The 13,130-nt window shown below is 32.5% G+C and overlaps 1 protein-coding gene across 1 annotated transcript; it reads left to right on the top strand.

The window, feature by feature from the left end:
* The first annotated feature begins 6,273 nt into the window (after nt 1-6,273).
* On the top strand, nt 6,274-13,038 carry LOC105617682 (kelch-like protein 10). Its single transcript, XM_012199238.1, has 9 exons — nt 6,274-6,557; nt 7,065-7,399; nt 7,632-7,963; nt 8,393-8,574; nt 9,091-9,302; nt 9,734-10,069; nt 11,196-11,318; nt 12,154-12,321; nt 12,800-13,038. Exons 1-9 carry the CDS (start codon nt 6,274-6,276, stop codon nt 13,036-13,038), a joined length of 2,211 nt encoding a protein of 736 aa, XP_012054628.1.
* The last annotated feature ends 92 nt before the right edge of the window (nt 13,039-13,130 follow it).

The following is a 13,130-nucleotide window of genomic DNA, read 5'->3' as shown; positions in this document are numbered from 1 at the left end:
TTTTCAATATCGAGTGGTCTCGTATATGGTGTATAATAATTTTTCTTATTTAGTTTCTTATATGTATTCAGATTCTAATTCACGAGATTTGCAAAAATTTTTCGTGAATAGAATACTAATGTTGACGTATATAAATTCGATATAAAAAAGAAAACAGAAACGTGAAATATTTTATACATACGTGTATTTCTCTGCTCCATAAAATTAGACATTTATCTTTCTGTTATATTTGTCTTTTGAACCAACATGTTTCAGTGATATAAACGCATATTGTGCGGACCGTCACGTAACTATATTGTAAACTTTGTGTCTTTCTGAAAATGATAAAAATCACGTCTTGGTGTCTCTTGAATTTTTATCCTAATTTACATTCCTCTCTAATACCAAATTAAAGATTAAAATAAAAAATGTTATTGAACTTATTATTATATAACTTTTACATGTAAAAATATAATAACTTATTGTTGTTACAATAAAAAATATCGTAAATTTATTATGTATGTAAATTTATTGTATATGTTATATATATTGTTAACACAAAATTGTTTATGTTATTCATCTTTATATCTAGAAATTTAATTAATTAAATTTAATTAGTTTAATTTTTTTAGTGCTTAGTATGTCTAATCTATTTATGCCTCAATAAATGTTAAAATATAAGAATCCTTTTTCAGTAATAAATAAAAATAAATATTATAATGCCGAATAATTTATACTCATGTTCAATTTTTATTATTAATTACTTAATATTAAAACTATTATTTTGATAAAATTTTAATTTTAAAAGGACGTTGATTTCTTTCATCCTATCGAAAATCTAATGTGTACGTTAATTTCATTGATGCCAGTCTGATGAGAATCGAGATAGGATCTATTCTTCCATTTATATCTTTATCCACTGCGAAATCCGGAATTTTCTGTAGATTGAAACGCGGATTGAAATGAAAGTTGCAAATCCAATGAGATGGCCATGTAAAATCAATACACACTGGAAAGTCAAACTGTTAACGTAAGCATGAAAAGAGTACGAAGAATCGGAATAGTTATTCTTTTCAGCAGTAACCTAGATTACTACGGACTAGACGAAGTAAATTCGAACAGAACGGAGTGTGGAATTTATCAAAGTATGCTTTAGAATTATAGACGATCTTGGTCAGAAGTTCTTTCGCTAAACTGTACTAACGCGAACTAGTTAGCGTTTGCAAATTAAAAGGAGCAGCAAATTCTTGAATTACTTTAATAATAGTTTCTTCTCGATATATTCATTTATTTAGTATTTATTCATAAGTCATAATTTGACCTACAAATCTTTCCTGTAATCGAAATTATTTGATTCGTTACGAATTATTAAATTAACTTCGATTAAGATCAATTATCAATTAAAATAAAATTATTAATTTTTAATTTGATTAAACGTCGCGACAGCTTAATAATTAATAATTTTCAAGCAATTACTTGGGCGGGACGATTTGCATCTTTTAATAACATAGACAATTGAGAAGTAAATTAAGCTTTTACTCTGCTACTTTTTTTTCTTCGTTTCTCAACGCTAGAAGACTCTCCCGTTTAACGTAGATATCCGACAAATTGGAATTGAACCTAACAATTTGATTGGGCGCCATCGACCATACCAGATAAAATGTGTGCGGATGTCGGTGATGCGTATAATATATCTCGAGTGAAATTTAAACCCATGTGATAACATTTAAGTAAATCGCGCGCCTAAGCGAGATTTCAGAAAGAAGCGAAACTCGTTTTTGCATTAAGAACTTTCGAGCTAACTCACCTTCGGGATTTAGTCCGTATTTACTGCTATCAGTTACTGTCATTGAAAGAATTGAGATTGATACTTTTATTCTGTATTTACCTTGCATTCTCGATTTCATCAAGTGAGATATGTGCATGTATTATACAATTCTCGAGAATAATCACGAAAACTATTTTAAGGATATTTTAAAATATTTTTCCGTATGCTCACACGACTCTCCATATATAACAGATTCACATAAATATTCATTCCTTGCTATGTGACGTCTTTCTAAAAAAGTCTTGTCGTTCCAAATTTTCCTCCTGCTTTTATCCTGTTTTCGTTTTCTGCAATTTCTACATTAATAAATTATAACCGTGCAACCATTAATTTTATATGCATCATACGAATTGTGATTGTAAGCATAATGATACATTTCACAAGTTTTAATAACAATAAACATCGTAATATTGTCATAACACAATTTAATTTATCTTGTCTCAACGATATCATAATGGAAACTGTTATTGTTAACAAGTGTGATTCTGCTAGCGTCACGACAAAATTAAATAAAACATTGATTATCTTCGCGTAAATGAGAAACGCTTATTAGATCACAGCACACTACAATGTGTATTCATTGAAGTAACGTCAAATTCAAGCTTATAAGTAGCATGACTGGCTAAAAGTTTGACGCTATTCTTTAAGAATCTCGAACGATCCATCTTAGCTTCGCACGACAAATTTTTCGGGTCTGCGAGCATAGTATGTACAAAGACAAATTTAATATGTTTTCTTTTTTCTTTTATTCATCAGTTCTTTGACAATTCGCTGCCACTCGGTATTTCTTGGGATTTATTGAGACATTTTTCGTAGATTGAAATTGAATCTAATAATGATATTAAACTCGATTGACCGTACAAAATAAAATGTATCCAGAGAATATAAAAAGGAGTAGGTGGAAGATTCACATGAAATATGGAATTCAGTTCTTAAAGATATTATCAAACCACATCAAAAATAATCATTATCTATCTGTGCAAAATTATAAATATACATGAATGTATATTTATACACAGACATTATTTTATTTAAGTATATACAATTGAATATATAATAAAATATATTTATTGAAATAAATTAACATACTTTTTTGACATATTGATCAAATTTAACATTACTTCAAAAAAGTTTTGAAAATAGTAAATAATTGACGCTACTATATTACACAATATTCACAATGAAATATTGAGAACGTTGCATCGCAATGTTGAATATTTCACAGCTACTCGTAAAAAAAACAATTTGCAACGTTCTACCATCGACGTGCGAAATTGACAATTTCGTTTTTATTAACTTAACGCCGAACGATCTCGCCGCTTATTTCCATTCTCTCGAGTAAACACGATTTGAAGTTTCGGCCGTTTTCAATGTCCTCCATGCTCGTTAGAGAATGTGTTTTCCACACGTTTTGAACAATTGGTCACCAGTTGTGTACATACGTACTCCAGTGGGAATTTTTTCGTTAAAGTTTGCAACCATAAAATTGAAAAATTGCAGTTATGTCACTTCTAAATCAAAAATATTATCATTATTATTATTCAGCTCGATTACTAATATAATAATCTTATATAATATTATATATTTCTTAGAACAATCTCGACTATGCATTTTCTCTTGAGGCTGTTGCTGGTTATTTGAATTTTAATTCATTCGACATTAATTCTCTCTTTTACACTTAAATATCAATACAAGTAATATTTCGAAATATACCCAAAACCAAAATTCATATATTTCTAAATATAGTTTAACGCTACAAGCATATATTTAACGTTCTATTGCGCGGTTTATGCGTGTTGTCTGTATAAATTGACTTCGTGGTTGATATTTCCGAGACCATCATAGCAAGCGCTATCCCTATTTACAATTATCGCAGGCAAAAGCATAACACCTAATAATAACGGTGCGTCATGCTCAGTCGTGAACATGCATATACGCGTGTTGGATTACGGCTGCATATGCACGTAATGGAAAATTGTGCGGAGGTGTCCGTGCAGGAATTTGCATACGTATCTCAACTGTAAATTAAGAGTGATTATATCGGAAACTTTTATGCAAATTTTCATATAATTGCACAAACCCGAAAATATTTAATAGTTTTATGTATTCAATATTCGTGTGTGGGAAGTATTATTATTAACCATGCAGGTTAATTTTTATTAGCGAACTTCATTCATGCGCCATAGAGCTAACGCTAATGTTGGCTCTCGTGTGAGAAAGAGTAATTGGAAATGTGGGAAATCCAAGCAACTCTCTGTACAAAGTTTACATTTCCAAGTGTAAACTGCAATGAAACAAACTCATTAGATATTTCAATTACAAAGCAATCATACACTACGCGAGACATATCGCTAATTTCTTGCAATATCTACTGTACGTATTATTGTATCTGAGGAATTTATGCATACTTACTTTCTGCATATAAATAATGTAAAGTTACGTACAACATTCGTGCGATGTAGAAAATAAAGTTCATGGACTCATATGAGCGTAACAGAAGGTTTTATGTCAAGAGATACTTAGAAGAACTGAAGAAGGAAGAAAAACAAGAGAGTAACTACGAAAAAGAAAAAGAACAAAGGAAAAAGAAAAGTAAGAAGAAAAGACAACGACAAGAATGAAACATCGTATAAAAGAAATTATGATTCATTATTTGTACCATTTGCAAGTTGTAAAAGGCACTTTTATGTAATAATCTTATGTAATAATCTTTTTTAACAAGCAAATTTTGATGCAAATTATTACTAAGAAGATTTTAAAGAAGATGAACGAGAGAAAGAAAGAGAGAGAGAGAGAGAGAGAGAGAGAGAGAGAGAGAGAGAGAGAGAGAGAATTCAAAATAATTAGAATCGATGTTATCTAAAAAGTGAAGAGTAAATTAAATAAAATTGCGGCTTTGAAAGAAAAAAAAATGGGGAGTATTCCTGTGAAATTTCGTAAAATGTTAATTACGCCGTATAATCGTATATATATTTAGTGTCAAGACAATATTCTTCCCCCAGTATGTAAATTGTTTTATCAGCGAGTCAAATGCTCGCTTAAAGGCATGTAGGTCTCATTATGGAAATAAGAAAATTGAAAAATTGCCTAACAGTCCTTGGAATCATTGTATTATCGATTTAATTTAAGAGATCTCGTGGGAGACGGGACCCAGAAGTGCAAGTAAAATTATTTCTCGAGTGATATGAACAATACTTTGCGGAGTTGAGTTGAAAAAAGCTTTCTGAGAAAAAAGTGACATTATTATTTCTAATGAAAGCACGTAGCAATTAATCTTCAAAGTAAATTAATAGAAATAATAAATAAATCAGTAAACAATAAATTTTACACACAGATAAATATAATTATGAATTTTACTTTAATGTCTCTCAAATAATTAATATAATAGAAACGCAAAAAATAAACGTTAATTATAGTAATGTAAAAAAACTTTTAAGTAAATATAATTAATAATTATTTGATAAATTGTAAATAATCTAATTTACAGCTTATCCACAATAAATTTCATATTTAACCACAAATATCTTATTAAATGCACTGCAAGTGTATATGCGTATGAGTATGTTATATGTTTCGTAGTATGCACGTGTGTTTTAATCTCAAATTATGAGCTCTTCCGTTTAACTGTGTTTTTTTCATTTTCGCTTTGTACCTTTATCCTTTATATACTGCAGGCATATTATCAACTGAGTTGGCGCTCCAAAGAACTTCCTTTTTAGATGATATTGCAAATCTACTTGAAACTTTCTACCTATAAAACCGATAATTTTTTATTAAATCTTTTTACCAAACCAGAGATATATATGTTATATATTATATCCTCTCTCTCAATGCGGCTTTTATATTTCAAACAGTTTATTTCTAGATTATTAGATTTTTGTATTTCTACTGCAAGACCGTAAATGGGTTAGAAACGTTTTATCTGCAAGAGAAGATATACACGAAGTTAAGAGAGAGAGAGACGTGATAAAGCGCTTTATTTATTGTGCTTCGTAACAAAATTCTGATAAAATAGTTCGGCGAGATGCCTGTACAAACGAAAGTCCCCCCCCACAAGTTCTTATAAAATAATTTCTAGTTGGATTTTTGTATTCTGTTAAACATAAGCTTGTATACGCAAATTAACGTGTATACTATCGCAGATATGATTAATGAGAGAAAAATAGAAAAAAAATTGGAATTAAAAAATGCTATATAAGTTTACAACGTACGATTGTTTACCATTTTATATATTCTCTCACTCTCGAGAAAAGTGACATGACTAAATATACTAAATATACTAAATATACACTAAAAAAAATGTAATTATATTAAAGTTAAATTATAATTCGATTATTTGCTAATGATAAATGCAACGAATATCAATTCAATGCAATTTTCTCGAGAGATCGAGAGATAGAGAAAGGGAAAGAGACACATACAAATAGATTGGCTCGAAGTTGGCCAATTTTTGGCCTTCGTCTGTCATGGCCGCGCGTCTCGGCGCTATCGGGACTCGCGTCTGCGAAGAGAACGAATACGAGAACTGCTGGCAGCTCAGTGGAAGCGGTGAAGCGGAAGAAGCAATAGGAAGCTCGGGGCCGCGCTCATTGACCTACTCGCGACATCGGGCGCACGTGGACGCTATCACTGGCATTAGCAGGCTCCTCAAGCAATCCAGGCGAAAGCAGTCGGCGAGAATTAGGAAATGCATGTGTCTACCGTCCAATTACGCTCTCGTGGAGTTCCCCGTGGTTTGGTCCGAGCTCAGGTCGGTAATCAGGCGCCATCATAATTAAGGCATTCCTTCCTTAAACCGCGGATTATTAACTTTCTCTCTTGGGATAATGCGTGGTTTCCAGAAGTGCAAATTTACGCGATGTTTACTAGCTTTTAGGAAATTAGTCAATTTTCGCAATTGGTACACGATTTGTCCTACATGAGAAACAATTTTAGAGTATTTACCATACCCTCTCGCCAAAATGTATTTAAGAATAAAATTTAATAATCTTGTTTTATAAATTAGCTACGTGTTATTATAATTTCTTATACAGACATAAGAACATTAGGCTGAAATTAGCTTTAATATGCTAAATCTATAATTTGCAAATTAATTGATCCAATAATATACTACATAATTTTAATTCAATCAAATACTGTAATTTCTGTATCTATTACGTTCATTCACTCGCACGTTCAAAATTTTGTATAATAATAGATGGTTAATTATAAAATACGTGCAACGTTCTCAGAATTGTGACGAGTCTATCGGCTTCAGGGCTAACCAGCAGCTGTGTGATGGCGTCATAAGATGTCCGGAGGATCAAGTCTTTCCAGTCCATCGCGCTATATTATCTGCAGTGAGCCCCTATTTCAAGGCCCTTTTCACCAATAGCCTGAAAGGCGGCAAAACCGAGACCACGGAAGTTATTATTTCCGTCCCCGGTGAAATCTTCAGCCTGATTCTTGACTACGCCTATACGGGCACTTGCAACGTAAACGCCGATAATGTCGAACAATTATTGCCGCTAGCCGATCAGTTCGAGGTGCTCGGAATCATCCAACTCTGTTGTCAGTTTTTGTTGCAGGAGCTACGACCAGAAAATTGTTTAGGTAAAAATGTATATAAAATGTAACAATACAAGAACAATTAACAATACAAGGACAGTTAAAAAATAATCGCGAAACAAAAGTATAGCATAATTTTAGTTTGACTCAGGTAGCGAAAGATAACAATTTGAAAGTTAAATTACTCGTTTATAACGAACTTTGATGTTGATTTTCGATTTTCCACACGAACAATTCATGATATTTATGTTAGAAACAACTTTGACTATTGTTACAGGTATTTTCAAATTTGCACAACACTACTTCTGCCACGATCTTGAGAAACAGGGACGGAAGTATATACGTCATCACTTCAAGCGAATATTGCAGGAAAGCGCGGAGTTCAAGGATCTTCTTTGCGACGAGCTGGAAGCAATATTGCGCGATGACGAGCTTAATGTAAAAAATGAAGAAATCGTGTTTGATGCCGTCAAGACGTGGGTCGAAACCAGAGTTGAGGAGAGACGGGTTTATTTACCGAGGTTGCTAGAATGTATACGTTATGGTCTCATGAGTCATAAGTATTTCATTAATAACATCGTCAACTGGAAGCTCGTTGAGAAGGATGAAGTAAGTTCATACCTTCATCACAGCTGATCCTTGTGCCTTGTTTTGCTCCATTTCAAATCAAATATAATAGAGCTAGGCGTAGTGCAGATATATAGTTCCTTCATAATTACTTTTTCACAAGGTGTAGCATTATATATAAACTAAAATTAATTTATTATTCACATTCTATGTAACAAGTATTTCTATTTTACTTGAGAAGAAAATATTGGAGTATTAAAAATATGCACATCATAAATTCTTATACATAATATATTTTTATAAAAATAAGATCTGTTAATATATTTAATAAAATATATTGGATAAAATATATATTTAAATTATATAAACAATAATTTTTATTATATTTTTAATTTTTATTACATTTCCCTCTTAATTTTCATTTTTGTATGACACATTTTAATCACGTTAAATCTGCTTAAACTTTCTAAGGCGTGCCAACAAATACTATTTCCTGTAAACGCATATCTAACTGAACAAGAATTGAAACAAAATGGGGAAATTGATTTGAAAAATCCTATTGCGAGACCTCGTGTTCCATATGAAATTCTCTTTGCAATCGGCGGATGGAGTGCTGGTTCGCCCACCAGCTTTGTAGAAACTTACGACACAAGGTACGTCAAGCTCTTACAAAGTAATATCGCATAACCGAAATTTCCATAGAAATCGAAATTTGTGAGGTTCCAAAAATAACAACACTGTATACATACTGATTTCAATTTAGGCTTCAAATAAAAATAAATAAATATTTTCTTTAAAGAGTGTATTTTCTTTACTTAAAATCAGTTTTTTATACAAAAAAAATATTTGTCTTACTTTTTAAATATTGTAAATATTGTAAATTGTTCTAACATCAATATAATTGCTTAATTTCTGTACTATTTATTTATAATCTATATTAAACATTTTGATACATTTTAATATTTTATAAATTAGTAAAAAAAGTAGTGAAAAAGAAGATTAACTATGTTAAGACAGTATATAAAACCATAAAAAGATAACACATACTAATCCAATTTTAACATCACAGAAAGAATATTAATCTTCGCACAAGCATCACTTTAGAATATTGCATATGCTAAATAAATACGCCTTGAGAATTTTGTAACTTATTTTAATACGACCTTTAGAGCTGACAGATGGTTTCTATCAGTGAATACGGATGTAACGCCAAGGGCTTATCACGGACTATGTGTCCTGAACAATCTTATCTACATGATCGGCGGATTTGATGGTAATGAGCACTTTAACACGGTAAGATGTTTCGATCCAACAACAAAAACGTGGCGAGAACGAGCCTGCATGTATCATGCTAGGTGTTACGTCAGTGTTTGCACACACGGTAGGTTTTTTACAGGATAAGAATTTAATAATAAGATGGAGAAGGAAGGTTTTTCCAAATATAATTCTTCGATTCTTATCTCTTATTAATATTAAATAGCGTCTTGACGTTAGATGAATAAAATTTGAAGCTCAGCAATCTTCACTATCACCATTGTTTCGTAATGTTAAAAAAAGTTAAAGTATATAATTAAATTATATTTTGTTGTCGCCGGAACAATAATAGATTTCCTTTGAAATAGTGTGAAGCATTGTTCAAATGAATAAATAAGATAATAATACGCATAAATGCATGCAAAAAGTAAAATGTTCTTTCCTCACACCATTATTAATGTTAAAACAAATCCTTCTATTTTTCGGTAAAGACCATTTGTCTCTCCTTTATATTATTTCCATTGTCTACTTATTGCGCATTGTTCTGATATCGCTAAGGTGGTAAGATTTATGCTCTCGGCGGATACAATGGTCGCACAAGAATGAGTTCTGGCGAACGGTACGATCCACAGAGGAATCAATGGGAGATGATACCATCCATGCATCGGCAACGATCGGACGCGAGCGCGGCAGCCCTGCATGATAAGATCTATATTGTTGGCGGCTTCAACGGCCAGGAAGTCCTCGATTCGGCGGAAGTCTTCGATGTAGAAACTAGTCAGTGGACCAATATTGATTCGATGATCAGCCCACGATCTGGCGTCTCCTTAGTTGCTTTCCGCGATAGTCTTTATGCCCTTGGTGGATTCAGCGGCGTTGCGAGGCTAAGTTCCGGTTAGTTTATTACAATCTCGACGCAATGCATTCTGATAGCTTCTGCAAAGTTATGGTCTCGCGTATTAAAATAAAAAAAATGTCTGAAGGTAGAGTTAACACACTAACAATTTTTGGGATTAGCCTGCAGAGACAAATTTTAAACAGAGTATGCTATCAATTTTCGATGGCAGAAAGGTAATAAATTTTACACAGAGACTTTAATATCTGACAATGTCGGCAAACTGCCGCCAGAAATAGGACAAAGCCTCCTGATATGCTTTGTCAGCAAATTGGGCGATAGAAACCAAGCAGAATTTGCAGTTCCTGCTCTGATTCTGCTACCAGCCTACCGGATTGTCCACATGGTCAAATCTTATTCAGTGTCTGTCACTAATCTGTTGACATATCAACGAACTGTTGACAAAGCCTGAGTTTAATATGAACACAGATTATTACAGATAGTATAGGAAATCTGATCAAATTTGCTATTAACCTGCCAAACTGTAGAATTTTGCTATCTAGATTCCATCTCTTGCTATTATTATTTATTTAATAATTGGAATCGCGATCAAAAAAGTATTTCCATTATTTTAAGATATGATTAAAAAAAGAATATACATTATTCAAGAAAACAATCAAACGGCAATTTGAAAAAGGCACTTCAACATTTTAAAATATTATTAAAAAAAGGAATTAATTGAAACAAAAAATCAATTTTTAATCTCTTTTATAAATAAATTCTACATAGAAAAAAATCAATTTTTAATATTTTTGTATAAATAAATTCTAGAATGGAAAACTTCTAATTATTGTTCTATATGTAAGGACAACATATGTATGTGTAATATCATATATGTATAATAATGATATAAATTAAGTAGTTAAGGAAAGGTTTACAGATGTTCTGTACATTTGTCGAATTTAGTTTGATATCGAAATATTCGCGCAGACAATGGCGATCTCGTTCAGTTATAACAACGTCAGTTGCGTGATATCATCTCGAATTGCATGCTCGTGCATGACGTAGTCTCTGATAATATCTGCGAATGTATAACTATATGTGTTAAATATTTTCTATACAAACGTTCAACATGACAGGTTACATGAAGTGTGGCATCATTCGGAAAAAACATTTATTTTTCAGGGGAACGTTACACTCCAAATCACTCAGATCAATGGCACGAGATCTCGGAGATGTTTAGCCCACGCAGTAACTTCGCCACGGTGATTCTCGACGATATGATTTTTGTCATCGGCGGTTACAATGGTATCCTAAAAAAAACTTGATCCTTTTTTTGATTTATTATATTCTCAAACACATAATTTCGAAAGAGAAATGTATATGTCTTCTCGTAATGTTCTTTTCGCCGTAATAGAAGATTTGGCAAAAATAAGGACGTTAATTTATCTGCTTTTGAGATTTTCACGAGTATTTTCTTCGAAGATATCAGAAAGTTTGTAGGTTATTGCTAATACCAACGTTTCATGAACCTTGCTATTCATTTCATCAGGGTGAAGAACGCATTGATACTCAATCAAGATTTACGAATGAAAAGATGTACGAAATGTTGGTATTAATAATAGATAAGGACACGGTGATAATCCGCAAACCTTCTGATATCTTTGTTAATTTATCTAGAAACATTGGAAAAATTTTTAATATTTTATGTTCTTATCATAACTGGGAATATGTGTGTGTATATATATATATATAATGATAAGATATAAAATACGAGGGGATAATTTAATGTATCGTGGGACAAAAAATCTCCGAAATCATAAAAATCCGATGTACAATTCGATAATTATATATGTAATACGAGAAATAATTGTGTAATATTAGATGAAATCGTTTATTTTACCAAATGACTTCATATATAGTGAAGAAAATTATTTATCATCAGATGAAATCATATGAAATAAAATGGAATCATATAATCTATAGGATACTGTTTTTATGGTTAGTGGTTACCCCTCGATAAAACATAATATTAATAAGAGCCAAAAATTACACGTTGCCAGCGACGAAAAAAGAGCGATTTTCACTTTCTTATAAAATATAAGCGGCTTATAATTATAAAGGAATGATATTATCGTAATAGGATCCAGTACAATCGCGCACGTTGAGTGCTACGATGCGGATTACAATGAATGGTACGATGCATCTCCTATGAATCTTAGTCGCAGTGCACTCAGTGCCTGTGTGATAGCGGGTTTAGCAAACGCACGAGAATACTCCTATCTGGGCAAAGCACGAGATCTCGGCCAAGGTCAGTGTAATATCCGACTCAGGTGCCTTTGTCGCAAACCCTCAAAAGAGATAATTAAACCTTCAACTATGTGCTTTACGCCTCCATGCATATTTACGATACGCATAAATAAACGTGTGTGTATGGCAAGCTTGCATCTTATAATTGATCCTCCCATCACGAAATTCTCTGGATTTTGGTTGTAAGAAACATTACAGCTATCCGTAAAATTCACACAATTACAATAAAAGCATTATTGGCGAAGAGCCAGCATTCGAATTCATTGTGAATTACCAAAAGTATTCTAAGCGCGTTAAAACTGTTGTGTGCGTTAGATCTGTGAATCAAATTCACTCGCTGTAATAATCTTCTGGAGTATGCAGAGTATGTGGAGAATCATTTATTTCGAAATTTGCTTGTCGAGGCATGTTTACCGTAAACATTTCACTTTTTCAACAAGAATTTCGATGAGTTAAATATACCGATGTGACTTTTTCAGGCCAGGCGACATCGAAGAATCAGGAAAAGTCTGATCAACCTGGCGAAGGTTCCGCCGGGACTAACATCATAATCTCAGCACAGGATGATGAACAGACGGATGTAAGCGAGTCGATGCACGTTGTTGGACCTATCGACGGTATGGCCGACGGTATCGGAAATTTCTACGAAGAGGAAAACGGCAGTGATGAAAAGGAGATGCAGAGCGAGTTGTTGTACGTTGTAAACGAGCTCGACTAAACGTCGTTAAAAATTGAAGCGTCAGTTGGCACGATGTCATCATACTATGACAACACAAGTTTATGAATGTCGTTAAAAATAATATTCTGTAC

Source organism: Atta cephalotes, assembly GCF_000143395.1.
Source record: "Atta cephalotes unplaced genomic scaffold scaffold00013, whole genome shotgun sequence".
Lineage (NCBI taxonomy): Eukaryota > Metazoa > Arthropoda > Insecta > Hymenoptera > Formicidae > Atta > Atta cephalotes.
Note: the sequence above shows the minus strand (reverse complement) of the source record. Positions and strands in the feature narration are given on the sequence as shown.